Raw genomic sequence first — 19,854 nt, 5'->3', positions numbered from 1 at the left:
CCCCGACGCTGCGGTCCGCCCGAGGGCCCGGTTGCGTGGCAACCCCGCCGCCTAGGGCGCCCTCTACAGCAGGAACCCACCCTGGCGCAGGCTGCGGCGCCGGGTCGTCCCGGGGAACCGCAGGGGCGAGCTCGGCCAGGGCTGCAGAGCCCGCGCCTCCCCGCAGCGGGCGGAGTGCGGGATGCAGGACCAGAGCGGGGGAGGCGCAGGGTGGGGGCCGAAAAGAAACCTCGAGCCGGTGCTTTCGCCCACGCCTGCGGGGTCGGATTCGGGATGGGGCCCAGCCTGGGCGGTCCACGGGCGGGCGGTTCTTTGAGAAGCGGCATCTAGGGCCGGGGTTCTCAACCTCTGGGCTCATGAGGATCGCCCAAGGAGTTTTCGAACCGTCGCACGCCCAGGCTGTGTGCCCGACCGAAGAGCTCAGAATCTGGAAGGGCAGGAGTCCAGGTGCGAGTGTGTTCTTAAAGCTGCGCGCGATTCCAACCCACACTGAATCAGGAACGACGACTAGGGGCTTGGTACTCAGGTGTGGTCCCCGCAGAGCGGCCCCTCCCAAGCTCGCTGAATTGGCTTTGTACTGAGATCCCCAAGTGATCTGCAGGCCCTGCAGCGTGTGGGTAAAACAGTTCTAAGGTCTCTTCCTACATCCCCGAGAACAGGACGAGGGACTGAAAGGCAGGTGGTTTGGGGCCAGGTCACAACCATTTACTGTCCCCTTTTGGTCGGTCAGATGTGAGTGTTACCTGTGCTGCACCTCTCAGTCCAGGGGCAGACACTCCCTCTGGATTTGAATCCTGATTGGATGGCCCGAGAGGCTGAACCAGCCACTGCCATCTGCACCAGGTAAGGCCCAGCTCAGAGACGTGCAGACCTGCTGCGGACTCCCCCGTGGGCTTCTGGCTCCGGAAAGGACCTGCTGTCCCTGTGCTTGACAGACGGGTTCCCCAGCCTCTTCAGGGGAGTCAAGGTGTCCATGTGAGCAGACGGGTAGGAGATGCTCACTGAAGCACTTCAAGACTAGAATGGTCTTTAATTATCACAGCGTCCCAGGACCCTGTCCCCACAGCCATGCCGGCATCAGTCACCGTCAGGCAGCCCATGCGATAGTCCTGCCCTGTCACTTTGAGTGCACCCGACACACTGCAGTGGAAGTTGCAGCCAGAGGAGGAGGTGTCTGTCAGCTCTTGGAGGAGACAGAAGGGTCTTTCTTCTTTAGGGTGTTTTGAAAAGTTTATTTAACTGACATGTCATACCTGACTTCCATTTATTTCGCTACAGCTCTTCCTCACGATGATTTAGAGAATCTTCAAGCCAATGTAAATATTCGGCAATCTGGCTATATACCTGCACGGTATCTCCCGTCTTTTAGCAAGAACCATGAGGACTACAGGATACACAACTGTCTAGGTATAATATCTGTGCTCCAGATAGTTGTTTCTCTGAGGTAAAGGCACCACACACCTACTCAATTAAGAAAAGCATCCTTACAATGCAGAACACTTTTTTATTTACAAGCAGGGACTAGAACACGTAGCTGCTTATTAGGTGCTGCATGGCTGAGCTACATCCCCCGCTATGCCAAGAATTCACAGGAAATTGTTCCAGCAACTCGGGCTCCTTCCACTGGTTCTGTGTTTCCCTGGGTGGGGCAGCTGGCGCTTCAGTTCAACCCATGTACTGTACCTTTCTTTTTTTTTTCTTTTTCTGTACTGGGAATCAAACCCAGGGCCTTGCGCTGACTGAGCTACATTCCCAGCCCTGGTTTCCTTCTTTTCAGATTATTTTCCTTGATGCATTTTAGGAATCTGTCTAAACTCTAAATTAGAGTGCTTATTATGCTCAATATGCATATTAATTCTCTTGGCAAGTATCCTGCCCTTGTTTACATCAATGCGAACAGCATGTTGGGTACTAGATTCCTCCAGTTTTGCCATGGCAACATTTGTGTAGCCTTCCTTTTTGAACAGTACCCATTCCTTTGAGGTCTGCAATATCACCCTCTTTGTAGATTCACATGTACGTGGGCCAAAGAACAACTCCATGTTTTCTAAAAGGCCTAGAGAACATATTCTGGGTTCATCTTTCCCATTGTGTTCCTCATGTTGGCAAATTACTGCAAGACTGCAGTTCTGCTGTTTTAGGTAACTTTTTGCCTGGAGCCCTGAAGATATTTTCCTCTTCATTAATGCTTAATGGTTTTATGAGGGTATGTGCTGAAGTGAACCAATCTGGATGCAATTTCCCTCACACTTAAAAAAAACATTCTGGGAACTTCTCTGGGATTTAGATTTACATATTAGCTCTGTTCCATTATCATTTCCTTTTTCCAGGCATTCCACTCATCCAAGTATTTCAGCATCAGTCACTTTCTCTCTGATCATTTTTGTTCATTATTTTCATTTTCATTGTTCGCTTTTCAATCCCACTTGCTAAATTTTGAGTTGAACCTGTTCTCCTTAAGGCACTTTGAATTTCATCCTCACCTTTTTTTTGGGGGGGGCGTTGTTTTTTGAGACAGGGTCTCACTATGTAGCCCAGTCTGACCTCAAATTTGCAGCACTCCTCCTGCCCCAGCCTCCCAGGTGCTGGGATTACAGGTGTATGCACCACCATACCCTGGTTCTTCATTTTTAAAATGACTGTCTTTATCCCCCACACTATTTCCTGAGTGCTTTTTCCTTGCCTCCTCCGCCGTCTTTGGTTTTTCTGTTTTGAGTTTGTAATTTCTCCTTTGAGACTTTTCTTTCATATCTGAGGGTTTTGTTACAAGATGTGTCTTTTCAAATATGTGATGAGTTTTCTTCTGCTTAATGTCGTTTTTATTGGACAGTTTTCATCCGTTGAAGTAATTTGACTCTGATTTTGCTTTGATAGCTTCGTAGGATGTCACTTATTTTCTGTTCATTTGGGATTTTAGTTAGAAAAACTGAAGCAATTTTTAAACTTACAAAAAAGCTTACTGGCATTGCCTTTTCTTCTATAAGCGTGACTTTTTTGTTGTTTTAGAATGATGACCACTGCTTTTGTGTTTAGGCTTGTAGGGTGCTTCCCATAATGCAGTTCAGGTTGTGTTCTTTTCCCCAAACACTGAAGCTGTGTCCTGAATAGACCGTATCAGAGGGCACCTGAGGTTGATGTCTCCTTACTAGGGGTGTTAATCTTTGCTCGATAAGGTGCTACTGATCAGGTTCTTTTGCTATGAAGTTACTATTTTTCCCTTTGTAATTAATCAGTATTTTGTGGAAAGACAATTGTGTACTCCGTTCCATCCCCTACAAACTTTCACCCGCTAGTTTTACCCCTCATTGATTGTGCCTAAATCAGTGACTACTCCGCTTTGCCCAACAGAAACTTTCTAATTTCATCATCCCTCCTACTTGTGATAGCTGGCATTTTCCTGTAAGGAAAGGCTGCCCTTTCCCCCCAGAGATTAGTTCATTTATATGAATACACACTCAAGTCAATTACATATATGATACATAACTCCTAATTCCTGACAGACACCTGTACGTAAGAGGAAAGACCAATTTCTGCAGCTTACTTGCAAATATTTCAGCAAAACAACAAAGCTAATTATATACATGCACATACAAGAGTGTTAAAGAAAATGGGGGTGATGTGATCAACTGCTTACTCTATCCCAACAGCGCATGGGAGATCACTGTACTATGTTGCAACATTTTTGCAGCTCTCAATTTTTCCAAAATATATGGTCAAAAATATATAACAGTTTTAGCTGAAATACCACCAAAACTCTTGCACATATTAAAAAAATAAAACCAGCCTACAGATTTAATTTATCAGCATTGAATATATCCAAATTTTATTACCATTGTCTATAGAAATTTAACACTAGCTTCTGTGAAATACGTTGTCCTCTTAAGCTGGGGGATAACACCACACGCGGATATTACACACCAAGAACGGTACCACATCCGATAAGACTGCTTCTTGACTCAGAAAACTAAGCTTGACAAACCAGCCAACTCCAGGCGACTGAGTCCAGTTATAGCACATAAGTGAACTTATCACTTAGTGAACATTACAAAGAATATTAAAAGGTTACACAGACTTACAAAAGTTCAGAATTTTCCCTAAGGCTATATATAAACACATACATACATACATATATATATATATATTTAAACAGGTTCACAATATAAAAACCTGTACACTACAGCACTCTGAGGTTTCGGCAAAGCATACATTATAGACACATTCGCCATACAGTGCAGTTTTACACGTAGGATGTGAATAATAGTGCACTTTAAATCCAGGAGTCACATTCAAATATACCAAGAGTACAACCCAAACACTTGGCTACTGAAGAAATACATGTTCTGTTTTCTATAAACTAAGTTGTGCAAGTATAATATTTTTAGTGTGGATGGTAACAGAGCTATACGGATTCTGAACAAGGGGATCAGGGTGTATTTGTGCAGAATAATTCACCTCGCCAAAGATATGTGCATCTTAAAAGTGAAGCGAATGACTGGCCTGACCCAGAGGCAGCGCTGCACGACCCTTACCACAGGTCACCGACAGTCCATCCTCACACTTGCAAGTGGCTGCACAGCCAGGGCGCTCCCGTCAGGACGGCGGAGGGTCCACAGAGAGCCCAGCACCGCCATTAAACTGAACATAAACTTCTGCTCTGCTGTGCTCTTCAAGAGACAGAGCCTTAGGTTTCGTAGAATTTGGACAACAAGTTCAGAACTTTTAGAACCTAGTCCTGGAATTTCAGATGGTCTCTTCTGGGACTATTGGTTTAAACAGAGAAGATGCTGTTGTGGACAGTGGATCGTAAAGATTTGGTGAAGGTAAAAACAGTTTTAGTCAAGAAAAGAAACATCAGAAAACTGACACTGAAAAGAAATGAGCGTTTCATATCATCTATGAATAAATAAGAACAGAGAAGTCAGTCTTTCAATGTTTTCTGCTCTGATGGTGAAAACCACAGAAATACTATTTGGCAATAACTTAAAATAACAGCTCTGGAGGGGACTTCTTCGTGGAAAGAAGTAGTGAGTGGAAGTGGTCTTGAGGCGTAGTACAAGCCTGTCCCGGATGTGCCGAATGACCTCAATCTCTGCGGAAGGTCAAAGCTCCCAGAACAGGTGAACCATTCTAAACACTGCCCATCCTCTGTCCAGGAAATATTTTTCTCATGAAGAATGCTCCTAACATCCTCATGTAGTTTTCATTTAACTTTGGAAGTGGGTAAGTATTAAAACCTTTGCCTCAGATTACAATCTGATAGTAAAGGATCCTAATGACCTAATTAAAAGGGACATCACAGCAGCTATCTTTGAAACCAGAAAACTGCTGCAGTTATTTCTTTAAGCAGATTTTTCAAAATGTGACAAAATGTTACTCCTATTTTTCTCTTCAAGATGCTAAATTACTGGTCAAATCTTTCCCATGATATTGATTTTTTTTTGTTTAACATAAACCAATTACTGATTGAACGAAAGACTAAAATCCCATTAAATTTTGTCTTTTCAAATGAAATGAAATGAGATCTCACTAAGTCAGGCCTCAAAGTTCTAACCCTTTTAAATCCTTTATAGAGAAGTTTTAAAATCCTTTACATGGGATTTTCAAAGAATGTCTACCATGGTCCTCCCAAGGCTGCCCAAAAATCACTTTAAAATCTTGCTTCAACAGCCTCATTTCTCTGTTGGAGATTTTTTTTTTTTGGTACCGGGAATCGAACTCAGGACCTTGTGCTTGCCAGGCAGGCACTTATGCCACTGAGCTACATCCCCGGCCCCATCAGCCTCATTTTGCTAAGAAATAAAATACATTTATAGTTTTTTTTTTATCCTTTTGAGACAAGGTCTCACTATGCAGTTCAGGCCGGCCTTGAGCTCACTTTGTAGCCCAGGCTGGTCTCCAACTTGGAACAATCCTCCTGCCTCAGCTTCCCGAGTGTTGGGATTACAGATGTGTACCACCACATTCGGCTGTAGTTCATTGTAAACTATTAGAGATTTTATTATTTCTGCTTTTCTTCCCACTTAATAATGCTGACCAAATAAATAATTATTGAAAAGTCTCAGACCAAAAATGCTTCCAGTTTTATAATCAAATGGTTATGTTCTTTTGGTTGTCAAAAAATACTAATTTAAACCCGAGGATCCTTGTATTGCTGATGAAGGAGGACAGTGATCCTCTGTATTTTTAAAATGGCCTTTGTGGCAGGGGCTTCTCTATGAACAACCCACATGTTCACCTGCTCCACTCTGTGTGAACAGAGATGGCGGCAGACACACACGCCTGAGTCCGAGTGTATCTCACTTGATTATTCCTGGCTCCTGCAGAGCATGTGCTTCCTTACTGATTCGGCTCCATTCTCGTCCTTAAAGTTTTTAAAGCCACATTTATCAAAGCCAACTCTCTAAACCTAATGCTTAACAAGAATCTTCTCTTGAATGTACCCATTTTATTTACTCTTCTCACCCAAGGGAAGGATAATTTAATCATTGTTAAACACCTTCTTCAAATTAGACTGATAATGCACCTGTTTACTGTTCTCTTGAGTTTGGGGGAACTCTAGCGTTTCCATTATGAAATGACCCTGTTGAAAGTGCAGAGACCAGTTTGTCTTTACAACCTGCACACAGACCTGAAGCTTGCAGGACCCCTATTTACAAGTTAATACTAAAATGCAAGCGTGTCGAAACAGTGATGGTGCTGTCTCAGTAAGGGGAAGAAAAAGGAACTGGAACACTTGCTATCACTGTCTCTAGCTCACACATCACCATTCATCAGGAAGACAACACAGGCTCACAACGCATCAGCTGTCCACGACCACGCCTGGCAAGAGCTCCCCTCAGTGTTCGCCCAGGGAAGCCCAACCCAGAGAAGCAGAGGGGGTCACTCTAAAGAATCACAAAGGAAAGAACTCCTAGGTGATTTTCCTTATTGGTCCGCTATCTCAGAAAAGGGTCCTTATTCATGCGTGAGCTAGAGATAGAGTTGAAAAAAACAAAAAGGTCAGCTGCACAAGGCACCACTGCCAGCCATTTTGAGGATCCATTGAGAAGAAGGCAATGACGGGCATTTCTTCACATCATGCAGACCCGGGCAGAGCAAGACAGAACACCCGTTCTGCTCTTTTGCTTCGTCTTTTGGTGAGGGCAGTGATGGCCTAGGATTTGTAACTGCAGCCAAGAACATAAGCCAGGAACAAAAGTGAGCTTGGAGAAGAAGGCAGCGAAATCTAGCCCAAGAGTCTGGACCACTGGGTGCTGCCTGGCCTCTGCCGCAAGTCTCAGGAAGGCGGAGGAAGGGGGAAGCTTGGGCAACCGGAGCTGCAAAGCACGGGCTGCAAGCTAAGGTTTCTGGACATGGCCACAGATTTTGCTAGAGTCAATTTTTAAAGTTATGTTTACCTCAACATGTTAAGTCTGAGGTGGGGTCCAGGTGGCTGTGTTTTGCAGTGGTTGTACACAGACGGTGTGCAAACGCAATTAAAGCCCATTCCTGAACCACCCTCTTAGGGGAAACCTAGAATGGACAGGATCGATGAAAGAAGCAAAGTACTGAACCAGTACTGGACGCTGCAGGTAAAAACAATCTAGCGTTTCAGGGACATAGCCACTGCTGTTCTGTGGCACCCAGACCCTTCCAGAACTCTCAAGTTTCAAACAGAGCTGCACCGTATTCAGAAGCTTCCCCCTCCAGTTAAATTATACTTGCCTAACACAAACCGGACAAATAAGCAGTCAAGACAAATTTACAAGCTGCTCAAGCCAACATGAATGTTTTAACCTTTGTATCAGTAAACTCTTAAAATACCTAAAACTCAAGTAGAACACATACACACACAGGTATAAACCAGTGCAGTAAGAACTTCAGATGAGGGCAGTGCAGCTCTGGTTTAAGGAAACCATTTTTGTAGCTTAATTATAACAGTGCTATTTTAAGTGACAGTTTCATTCTATATCCAACGTTTGATACACATTTTATATGCATGGCCCAAAACCTGAAAAACCAATTCAACAGTCACAGTTCTCTGTCAGTAACAAGTCCCCACTCTGACTCCATATTGCACGCACTTTTAGTGTCTTCTCTGAAAACAAATTTAATGCTTGTACGTGTCAGAGAACCATACCTCTTGCCTTGTAGAAAGAATTTGTCTTCAGTAGTATTCCAATTCTCCCTTCTTGACAAACCAGAATGAGAGTGAATTCGGTTTTGTTAGTCCCAAAACTGTTTTAAAGAGCCTGGTTATTTTAATGGGCAAAGGTAATGGAAATAGCATGTTAAACACAAAGTTCTTGGTTTATCCACCACTTCAGCTTGGAAAAAAATTTCTATACCGAGTGCTTAAAAGCCTGACCCTTTTTTTTTAACCATCAACTATTCCTTAAAGAGACTGTTGCGTCCTGGAGTGGGCTGGAGCGCGGTATGGAAGGTGGAGGTGGAGGTGGAGGTGGAGCTGGAGGACGCTCAGTGATGGCCTGTGACAGACAGCATTCGCTAGGTCAAGGATGTCACCTAAAATGAATGACTAGCACCTCCTTCCTGCTCCCAAAGCAAAGGGCTGCCTAGCAGGCCACGTAAAATAGGTATGATTGTAGTAGTTTTGTTCCATGGTACTGAGAAAGCCGTGACATTAGAGGGCTCCCAAGAGAAGCCTTGAGTTCCAGGCTCCCAGGTACAAGTGAACGGAAGGGCAGGAGAGAGGCAGCCGCAGCCGCACGGGTCTCCACGGCACGCTCAGGGGCTCTCCCGCAGCCCGTCCTCCGTCTCCAGTTCAGCCAGCTGCCTCCGCAGCACGTTGACCTTTGCTTGCAACTCCTTGTTGTACTCAATGATGTTCACCATCTCCTCGTACGCCTCGTCCAGGTACTTAGAGGATCTGTTCCACCGGAGGAAAGTTCCTGCGGAGTCCAGAAGGAGAAAGATACATTCAGCAGATCAGCACCGCACGGAAAGGGAATGCAGCACTTTATGTATTCCACTCCCCACTTTTCCCTTTCCCCCACAGCTCATGCCAGGTTTACTTTTTTTTTTTTTTTTTTTTTTGGTTTTTCTCCGGTACCGGGAACCGAACTCACGACCTTGCGCTTGCCAGGCAGGCGCTTTTGCCGCTGAGCTAAATCCCCAGCCCCTTGCCAGGTTTACTATCCTCTAAAGTAGACAGGAATCTGGAGGTGCTGAGCGGATCCAATTAAATAGGGTACCGAGATTTCTATATAGTACATGCTCATTAATTCTTCACAAAAATTCTACAAAATTATCAAATAAATCAAAATACTGTTCTGTGACATAGTGAAAAAAAGCAGCTGAGCATTTACCATACTGGAAACTTTCTAGCTTCACAGTACAAATCATTTATTCTTACAATTGTAGAATTCTACTCAGGCCTGCAAGACCTCCTACAAGCAAGAAAGCACCTTCCCTGGAACTCGACGCGACAGGAACTGCAAGCTCCTAGACTGCTACGCAACCTCGACATCAGCACATGTACACGCACTGAGAGGCATCATCCAGTTCTGTAGGCAACTGCTGCTTTCCTCAAACAATAACTGCCCTTTTATTATGCACTACAGGGATACATACTTGTCCCTCAGCATCCTGGGAGACACAGTCCCTTATATAAAAGTGTCGTAATTTGTATATGATGTATGCATGTCCTCCTACAGATTTTAAATCAGCTCTAGATCACTTATGATAATAAATACAATGGAGATGTCATGGAGTTAGTTGTTATACTATACTGTTCAGGGAAAAAAGACAAGGAAAAAAGTCTGCATGTGTTCAATACAGATGCGCGTTTCTAAACAGTATTTTAGATCCACAATTGGTCGTATCCACGCATGTGGAACCCGTAGATATAGATGCTGACTGCCTAAAGATTAACTGACCTGTTTTGTTTCTTTTATCACATGATTATTCCATTTTTCAATATAGAAATTGCTATTAATGCTTACTTATGATGTAAATATGAACAGCAGAAAGATTTAAAGTCCAAACAGTGCAGCTGGGTGTGGTGGCAGACTCCTATAATCCCAGCATTCAGAAGGCTGAGGCCGAAGTATCACAAGTTTGAGGCTAGCCCAGGCTACACAGCAAGATCCTTTCTCAAAAAAAAAAAAAAAAAAAAAACAGGCCAAAGAGCAGTCTCATGCAATGACGTATCTACCGTAAGATTTACCTTACGTAGAATTTCTCCCAGCCCTAAGTTGCAGAAGCACCGACTGACTACTGACTGAGTCTCTGTTCTTGATAGCGTGGTAGGAATTCATTCACATAATGAAGTTTTCCTTCTATCACTTAATCTCTAAAGGCCCAAGGTGTTCGGTAAAGAATACTCAGCTGGCCATGCAACTCCCAAACAGCTAGCTTCAGGGACTGGACAGGTCAGTGGCCTGCACATGGAGGGCCCTGGGAGCCTTTCCACAGGAAGTAAAGCTGTAAGCTCTCCCTCTGCGCCCGTGACTGTCCGCAACAGTCAGGAGAGGAGGCGAGGAGAAGCTCTGTCTCAAGCAGCCAAAGGCCTTCAGACAGTGCATGACAGCCCGCACTCGCACGCCGGCGAGCCCAGAGGCGGCTGCCCCGCATCCCAACAGCTTGGTGGACGGGACGGACACCTGCGCTGAGCAGAGGGACGCAGTCGTGCAGTCGCGTATGCCAAGAGGGACAGGATGTGACACTGACATCCAGGGAAGGGGCAGAAACAGACCCAGAAAGCAAAGCATCCTGAGAGCCTCTTACACAAAGGGCAGAGTGTTGCTCTCCTGAGCTGCCAGAGAGCAGACCACACTGGAATACAGTGTAACCACTCACATTTATGGTGAGTCAGTTTGATTTATCAAACAGCTACCACACTTTTATCTACACGTCATGTGGTTTTATACATACACGAGTACAGATGTGCTCAGTGTCTTCAAAATGACTGCACAGAAATTAAACTGTATTTTACAGTCTTTGTTTAAAGAACAGCTAATATATTTTAGAGTTTGGTAACTTCTTTTTTTGAGACAGGGGCTTGCTATATAGTTCAGGCTGGCCTTCACCTCACTATATAAACCAAGCTGGCCTCCAACTTGTGACGATCCTCCTGACTCAGCCTCCCAAGTGCTGGGACTACAGGTGTGCATCACCATACATGGCAGGTAAATTTTTTTTTTTTTTTTAAACAAGCTTTGCTACTTAGGCTAAGCTTCAGGAATCTGAGAAATTTGTATTTGTAAAAAAACCTACTTTGGAATAATTGAACATTCTACATTGGTTATTGTTCCACACAAACAATGAGATAGCTAAAAATTCTACACCAGTGATGTTTTGTGTCTGCTTCTAGACCCACTGGAATGTCTGGCCATGTAAGCATCTGACAGCATTTCACACGGGAACCTACCTCAATGACTGCTTCATAAAGGAAAGTAGAAACCCTCTCCCAGGAGTTTACAATTTATTTATGTCTCAACTACCCACTAACTCTCTTCTATAATAAAATAACATAGCAGCTAGGCGCGGTGGCATAAGCCTGTGATCCCAGCACTCTCGGGGCCTGAGGCAGGAGAAGCCTCAATTTGGGTCTACAGTGGGCAATTTAGCAACTGAGGAGGACCCTGTATCCCGTCTCAATATAAACAGGGATAGGAATGTAGTTCAGCGGTTAGACCCTGGGTATAATTCCAGCATGCAAAAAAAAAAAAAAAAGGAAAATACTTTATCTAGGAAAAACTGAATAGAACAAGATAAAGGGCAGTGTCTTAATTTTCCCAACGAGAACTGAAAAGAGCATGACTGGGCAAGGATGCGAAGAAGAGAACCCGCCCACATGGAGGAGGTGCAGCTGCTGCACCCAGGTCTGGGGCCACATCCTGCCGGGTCTGCAAAGGCCAGCAGCGCGCATGCGTCAGCAGCACGGGTGCGGGCGGGGTCTGCGGGCCACGGATACCTTCCCACAGCTGCAGGCTCTGCGGGGCCACCGATGGCCAGATGACCAGGTTGTTGGCTTCGAAGAGAGGGTTGGTGAACCGACTCAGCTCGCTGGGCCGATTGACCCAGGACCACAAAGACATCGTCTTCTGCGGTAGCTTCAGCTTACATCTGATGGAGAAAGAAAAGGGTCATTAAGTCAGCAGATTTACAGCACCTGCTCATCAGCTCCCCATGATTCAGCTCCCCTGGATAGGTGAACTTTGTGTGACTGAATACAGCATTACAACTCTCACCAACCACAAAACAAAGACTGTCTTACAGGTGACAAACCTCAGCCTAGAGCAGTGATGGCAAACCTATGGCATGTGTGCCACAGCGAGATGTCTGTGAAGGCTCTAAAAGGTTCCCCATCATGGATCTAGAGAACATGGAAAAGGCTTTGTTGTATCTGGGATTGTGTTTTAATTTAAAATAGCTAACTATAAATAGCTTTCTAACTTTTTTGTTCCTGAGATGCCTAGTGGATGATAGTCACAAAATTTATACGGAACATATTAAAAATAAAAGTTGATCAAATCTCAAAGCTTGACATTTTTTAGAGACTCTCTTAGTTTTTAGGAAAAATAAATGCATATACACAAAATAAACAAATTGTCGAAGATTAAAAATAAAGCAAATCTTAATGTAAAGACAAATCTACATCCATACATAATAAACAGTGCTCCTAGTAATCCTGACGCTACCCTGTAAAACTTCGTGTGGAAGGAGAGTGGACTGGTGTATTTTAGAAAAGGAGTGGATTTTAACAGAGACTGACAGACAGCCTGTGGTGAAGCTGACAGTAACCAAAAAGAGAACACACTACATTTTCACAGGACACTGTTCGAATGATGCTTTCCTGGGGCCAGTTACTTCCCGGAAATCCCTCATTTCTAAGCTGTACCCGAACCCTATCCAAGTCCTCACTCCCTCTTCACAAGGTGACCGTTTGTGCCAGCGCTGTCCCTGCCACTGTCACCCGCACCCAGCCAGACTCCAGAAAGCAATGGTTGTGCCCAGTCACACAGCCTTGGAAACCTTTTTCTAAGTTAATTACTGTCAACCCCCAGCTCACGAACACGTCTAGGTGGCAAACAACTCAGTTCACAAACACAGGCAGAATTTGCTTCCCGTTGCCGACTCCACACCTGGCGACAAACGACCAGAACTACTTTCCCCGAAGCAGAAACGCAGCTGGCTTCTCCAGAATTGTAAAGCAAGTTAAGTTCATGAACCAAGGCACCACTGTAGTTGTTGTAGCGGTGGAAGCCACCAAGTGGTTACTAATTATCTTCCCTTGTACCAGATGCCATGACAGACTCATTCACTTCCCATCACACGGAATCAAAGTGCCAGCCAGGGCACTTCTTTTTCTTTTCCTTTTGGTACTAGGAATCAAACACAGGACCTTGCACTTGCCAGGCAGGCGCTGTGCCTTTATTTTTAATATGTTCCAAAAAGAACAAGGCTGGAGGTTTCACAATCCCCAACTTCAAAATAGAACAAAGCCATAGGAACTCCTAGTACTAGCACAAAACCAGAAACACTGACCAAGGGAATAGAAGACACATAAACAAACCCACAGAACTCCAGCCATCTGGTTGTTGGCAAGGGGCCCGGAAGTGTATGTTGGAGAAAGCCTCTTTACAGATGGTGCTGGAAGAACTGGACATCCATACATGGAAGACTGAAACTAGAACCTAGTCTCTCGACTTGTACAGAAACCAATGCAAAATGGATCAAAGACCTGAAACTGAAAATTGTGTAAGAAAACACAGGGGAACAATTCAAATCACAGGCACAGGCAAAGACTTTCTGAATAGGCTTCCAGTAGTACAGGAGATAACAGCAAGAATCAAAAGATGATATTAAATCAAATAAAAAGCTTCTGTACAGCAAAGGATAAAAGTCAAGAGTGAAAAAGCTTGGAGAATGAGAGACGAAGCTGTTGAGTAAGAGTAAGCACTTTAACGATTCTATATATTACATAGATTAATTTGGTCTACGTCTACAAAATACTTGTGTTTTTCTGGTTTTTGTTTCTTTGCAGTGCTGGGGATGGAACCTACGGCCTCACATGCTAGGCAAGCGCTCCACCACTGAGCTCTAAGTCCAGCCCCTAACTTTAACCAATTCCAACAAGGTCAAGGATATCCTCCTTCCTAGCATGAGATTGGCTTATAATAAGGCTATAGTTCATGTAATTTAATTCATGCTTAGCTGTAGCCTCTACCTTCTTTTAAGCTGCATTAAACCCACATTTGGTCTCTTTTAGGAAGTCACTACCATTAATAAGAGGTCCCCACGGGAGCAGCGCACCTACCTTTCACTTTCATTGTTGCCCAGAAATGTTCCAAACTGTGAGGCATAGGCATGCTCAAAGAGCATGATGAGGAAATGCTCATTGAATTCAAAAGAACAAGGGAACTGGCGAAGTATCTGCCACACACAGTCCAAGAAGAGAAGGAATACAGGAGCCTCCCACTTCTGCTTACTGCTGCAATAGGCCGACTGTGCGCAGCGCTGTTGGAACGGGTGACCAGCCTAGGGGAAAAGGGAGGCAAACGTGACTGCTGTTCCCGTGGAGATCACAGTACTAACTCCACTGACCCCACCCCACACAACTGCGTGGAGCTGTATTAACCGGAGCATCACAGAGCACGGCGGCTTCGGAATAGGTGAATTGCTCCTTGGTTTTAAATGAGTAATTGCAGCAACTGGAATTTCCAAACCTTTACAAGGTTGTGCAGTCAAGACATGGACACAGGAACTGCACCTGCCCTTGGGGTAGTGAGCGAAAGAATAATGAATTTAACAAACAGTAAGTGTATAAAAGTGAACATTTTCAGATCTGCACATTTGGAGTACAGTCAAGAAACATAAGCTCTGGGGTATAAAACAAAGGATAACCATCACCGCTCCTTATCGGAAACTGTCAGTTGTGCTGCGAACCACTAACCTCATCACGGAACAGAGACGACCACAGCACTCTGCACACCAACTACGCAAGTCGCTTGGGGAACAACGCCTTGTTACCAGTGGAAAAAGCCATTGTCTTAAAGAGATCTTAATGAACACTGTACTTCTGTATTAGAGATAAAGCTATCCTTAACTGTCCTCTTCTTCCCCTCCAAAGTGGCAAGAGACTGCCAGAGAAAATTTAAACCTCTTGCCCTCTGCCCAGTACCCAAGTACTGACCTCACCACAAATCACTCTCTTATTTCACAGGCCTGCTTTGTCTTTGGGACTTTGTTCGACTTTATTGGGCAAAGACAGTGCATGAAAAATTTCTAGTGGCTACTGGGATGTCGATCTGGATACATGTTAAAATGGTAATATATAATTAAAGCACACTCATTTGTTTACTACGGATCAGGAGAAATGTAGCTGAATAGACTTTCACCAAGACAGGGTATATCTAATAACACTAACACATGGAACATTTACACTGTACCTGGAAAGGCCAGAAAGTCTTCTTCATCAGAGGTAGATATATCTCCTTTCGATAGATGTCTAAGTATTTGTTTTCAATCACTATTATTTACTAAGTTACAAAGTGAAAATACATCCATAAATTAATCTGTGACTTGGAGGATTTCAACCTATGTTTATTTTAGTAGTCACCCAACTGTGTCCTAGGGATAAACAGATGAATAGGGCACCTGGCCCTCTTCTTTCTGGGGGAGGGTGGGTGCTAGTTCAGGAAACAGGATGTGAAGGAAATGGATCAATTTTATCTGTGAAGGAGACTAAGGTCTCAAAGACTTCAGGAAAGCAACAAAGTTTAGCTGGATCTTAAAGGATGGCAAGGATTTCACCTGGTTAGGGGAGAGGATAAGTGGAAGTCGGAAGTGTTAAAGTACAGGCTTTGTGATTGCTGCCCCTACTCCACCAGCCCTTTCCTGACTAGCTTATCTCTACCTAGACTAAGTTTCTGGGAGACCAGACTGTGTTTTACATTCTTTGTATTTCTTTGATATGTAACAAAGTACAGGTTGAGCATCCCTTGTCTAAAATGCTTGGGGTCAGAAGTGTTATGAATTTCAGATTTTTTTGGCATCTTGGAATATGGTTCATATACATAATGAGGTATCTTGGGGATGAGACCCAAACCTAAACATCCAATTAAAAAGCTGCACAGCAAGGGAAATCATCAACAGAATCAAAAGACAAACACAATGTAGACTAGGCTAGAGTATATAAGCAAACACTTTAAAGCTTTTAGAATTCTTTTGTTTCCTATACACCTTACACACAGTTTTTTGTTTTTTTCTATACTGGAAGTGGAACTCAGGACCTTGTGCTTGCCAGGTTGGCACTGTGCTGCTGAGCTATATTCCCAGTCCTACACAAAGTCTGCGGGTGATTTTGCACAATACTTTTAGTGCATCTGCATACAGCTGTAACATAGGCCATGAGGTCAGAAAATTTCAGATTTTAGAGCACTCTGCATTTTGAGAATGAGGCTGCTCAGCCTGTTCAGCTGACAAAAGGCTTTTAAGTGAACATGTGCTAAATAAACAATATAAGCCATGAGAAACCTAGACATTGACAGCTAGTGAAGATTATAAATATTTAATGAGAGGAAGGGAGATTTACTGGCCCACAGAAAGCTAAACACATGATTTAAAATTTTCCACCCATCACACCTGACGCCGGCTACCACAGCCAGAATGGCAGCCTCAGTGAGTGCAGCTCCTGTTCCCATCGGCAGCTTTTCTCACCTGGAGCCACTCTCTCTCTACCAGTGCCTCAAAGCCCCGGATGGTCCTGCTTCTCGGTTCCAAGATGATCTGGGCCAGGGAGGTCACCTGCAGCGTGGAGTCAGTTCCTTCTGTGCCGTGCACCAATATGGATGCACCTTCCCTGGAAGGAAAATCCAGAGCACAAATGGGACGCTCTTGACGTGCCCGCTGAACTGTGTTCATGATAAACATCTATGGGGAGCAGTATTTCAGTCTCGTGCATCTATCCTGCCCGGTAGGGGCTGGAGCCTAAGTAAGGCACTGGATAGACGAGAGGTTATCTTAGGAAAAGATAAGACTACAGTGAGTTCCACATTTCATATGGTAAAAATCTCACTCAGTGATGACAAGTTTTATAGCACTTTTCTGCTAAATCTTCTATTCCTTGAAAAACCAGTCAAAAGCAGTTCTTGTCATAGCAGGCACTTAATGTTACTGTTTTAATAGCTGAGTAAAGTTTTTTCTTACCAAACTTATTTTTTATGACCTTAAATTTTGCCCATCCATCAGCTTACTAAAAGGATGCCATAAACTTACTAAAAGGACATCATAAACTGTAAAGGATTTGAGAAAAAACCCTAAAGCACACTTTCAGAAACAAAGAAACAGAAAAACAAAAACCAAGAACAGTCAATCTAGTGGCAATGATGCCCCATCCTACAAGACGTACGAGTAGCTGGGACCCTGCTACTCTGAAGAGAATGGAAGAAAACACCAAACGAAATCAACTGCAATCTCATCCTCTTCTTCCACCCTTTTAAATGAAAGAACAGTGAAGAACCTTTTGGAAAAGGGAAATTTCACATTTGATAACCACTGCCAATTCTTTTCCCATATACATATATACTTTCTATAGCTAGAAAAGTAATTTCCTGTATTAATGACCACATAATAGTCTATTAAGTGATGAACTATAATTTACTTAATCCTATAGTTGGCTATTTAGGATAAGCCCATTTTTCTTATAAAGTAAATGATGTACTTAACTAGCTTTTTGTCTTCTGCTCAGTTACTTGGTAATTATTCATTTGAAAATACCCAACTCCCGAAGTTCACCCAAGGTAAGTTAGTAATTCCATTTTTAGGACAAAATCTAAGGACTGCATTAAAGAGAATGAGCAAATACATTAATGTTTGTATATTTAGCTTATTGTGAATTTAATTCAAGTAATTTAAGGTCTATGTTTACATTTTTAGCAATTAATTATTGGGCCAAAATTTTATGGAAGCATAAATAATAAGCTAATATGTATCAGGAAAGGGAACCTAAACATGGCAGTGCAAACCCAAGACCTAGAGAGCTTGGAAGTCCCTGTGTGCTGAAGGCGGCCAGCCCAAACCCAACACAGGCAGACACAAACTCTTCTGCAGCCAGGGTGCCCTGACCTGTACCACCTCACTGATGTAGCTGAAAAAGCAGGTCACGTGATGATGCATGTTCATTATAATTTATGTTTCATAAGGAAACAGAAGCCTCTCACAATGTAAGGAGGACTCTGGTAGACTTAGGTTATAAGAACAAAGCCCTCAAGAGTAACACCTCAGCGTTCTGCACTATTGACCCCTTCCCCACCGAACCTTGTCCTTTAGTTTCCATATTTCACTGGGTAAATGAGCTTTACCTAACCCTAAAACAACAGCGACAGCTTACCAATACTGACCCCAAGGGTCTCTGCCTGTTCTCACTGCTGTGGCTGACTTAGATCATGAATACCCAGCCCATCATCAGTATCTCTCTGACCATGAAATATTACACACGTTTCCCTTGATTGGAAGTGCTAATAAGTTACAGGCTCAAAGAAAAGTGCTACCCAACTAGGTGGTGACAGTACATGTACCTACCGATGGTTTCAGTGGAAACCCCCATCTTAAAGGGCCTTCTAAGCTTCTGCAATAATTCCAAGCGTCTGCCTCTGTTCAAGTCTTCTGCCTCAAGTCTCACAGGTTAGCAACTTTTAACTGAATGAACAACCTAAAATCACTTTACACCTGTCCCATCACTACCATCGAATTTTCTCACCTTGAGATCGGATAGAAGTGCACCTGGCAAGTGCTCTGGAATAAGGGATCTGAGAGATTAGAAAAGATCTTGCTACTGTGTAATGAAGCCGCATCTCCTATGGGGCAACAGCATGGAGGCAAGTTTGGCTGTCTGAGAAAAAGTAAGAAAACTTCCTTTGATTCTCGCTCACAGTGTAAGAAATGGAAAATTGGTGATTCGTAATTTAAGGATTTTACAGAAAGAAATAAGTTCTGCAGTAACTTTAAAAATTGTGTCATAAGTCGTTTGCTTTAGTTAACGCTGGTTGCTGGCTCACTTTTTACTGTGTTTCTGCTGAAACAAGCATGCTGGGCCTGACAGTGTCACTATGAGTTGTGGCTTCAAATAACACAGTTTGTATTTTTCTCTCCCAGGGGAAAAAAATAAAATAAAAAGTGTGTCATAGAAGACATGTACAGATGTGGGTCATTCCTTCCACAAATACTATCTCTGAATGCCAGGCTGTCTTGACTATCCCTCAATAACTCAGTGGTATTCCCTCGCTTACACAGTAATTTTTAAAATGACCTGAAGGTAAGCTACATGATAGGCAAGACTGTAAGCACGAGTCTGGATGAAAATCAAGTCTAGTAATGGGCGTGTCCCGCTCAGCAAGGCCGGGCGCGCTGTACCTGTCGACACACTGAGCCGCAAGGCAGGCGGTGGTCAGGATCTCCTTGATGTGGCTCAGCCAGTTGGAGGCCTCCAGCTTCCCGAGCCAGCGGTCCATGTTATGCGTCTGGTCATTACAAGCTTCCACAAGTTTGATTAAGCTCTCCTGAAGAACGTGGTATCTTTTAAAAGCAAGAAAGGGAAAGTAAAAAGTAGATTAAAAAAAAACATGAAATAGAATGATAAACTCAGCCTCCAAATATCCACAGGCAACAGCAGTTCAAAATATTATTACTCAGTAAACTGAGGATTAACCATTGAAAGATGAACACACGCTGCTGCAAAGATGCTGCAAATGATTCTCACGGTCAGGTGTCCTCATCTCCACAGCTGAGACCCAGCTCTGACACGGGTCAGCTGACAGCGGAGCAGCCGGAGCACCGCGCTCTGTGACAGGTCCCAAGACGGCGGCACCCGCTCCACCGCCCCAGCCTCGCTGCACCCGGGCACGACAA

At 43.9% G+C, this 19,854-nt stretch overlaps 2 protein-coding genes across 2 annotated transcripts in view; one reads left to right on the top strand and one right to left on the bottom strand.

Moving 5' to 3' along the window:
* Window positions 1–9,712, top strand: part of LOC106148657 (translation initiation factor IF-2-like) — an 11,020-nt gene extending 1,308 nt beyond the window's left edge. Inside the window, exons 3-6 of the mRNA XM_013514926.1 lie at window positions 25–447; window positions 762–843; window positions 1,279–1,407; window positions 9,364–9,712. Of these exons, the coding sequence (XP_013370380.1) occupies window positions 25–447; window positions 762–843; window positions 1,279–1,294 (521 nt within the window). The 3' untranslated portion in view covers window positions 1,295–1,407; window positions 9,364–9,712. The remainder of the gene's footprint in view (window positions 1–24; window positions 448–761; window positions 844–1,278; window positions 1,408–9,363) is intronic.
* Window positions 6,333–19,854, bottom strand: part of Mtmr9 (myotubularin related protein 9) — a 43,254-nt gene continuing 29,732 nt past the window's right edge. Inside the window, exons 6-10 of the mRNA XM_005373811.2 lie at window positions 19,360–19,521; window positions 16,666–16,807; window positions 14,264–14,484; window positions 11,918–12,069; window positions 6,333–8,891 (exon numbers count right to left, since the gene is read on the bottom strand). Coding sequence (XP_005373868.1) covers window positions 8,728–8,891; window positions 11,918–12,069; window positions 14,264–14,484; window positions 16,666–16,807; window positions 19,360–19,521 — 841 coding nt within the window. The 3' untranslated portion in view covers window positions 6,333–8,727. The remainder of the gene's footprint in view (window positions 8,892–11,917; window positions 12,070–14,263; window positions 14,485–16,665; window positions 16,808–19,359; window positions 19,522–19,854) is intronic.

The sequence above is a fragment of the Chinchilla lanigera genome, unplaced genomic scaffold (assembly GCF_000276665.1).
Source record: "Chinchilla lanigera isolate Chin_1 unplaced genomic scaffold, ChiLan1.0 scaffold00002, whole genome shotgun sequence".
NCBI lineage: Eukaryota > Metazoa > Chordata > Mammalia > Rodentia > Chinchillidae > Chinchilla > Chinchilla lanigera.
The sequence above is the reverse complement of the archived record's forward strand: the minus strand, read 5'-3'. Positions and strand labels throughout refer to the sequence as shown.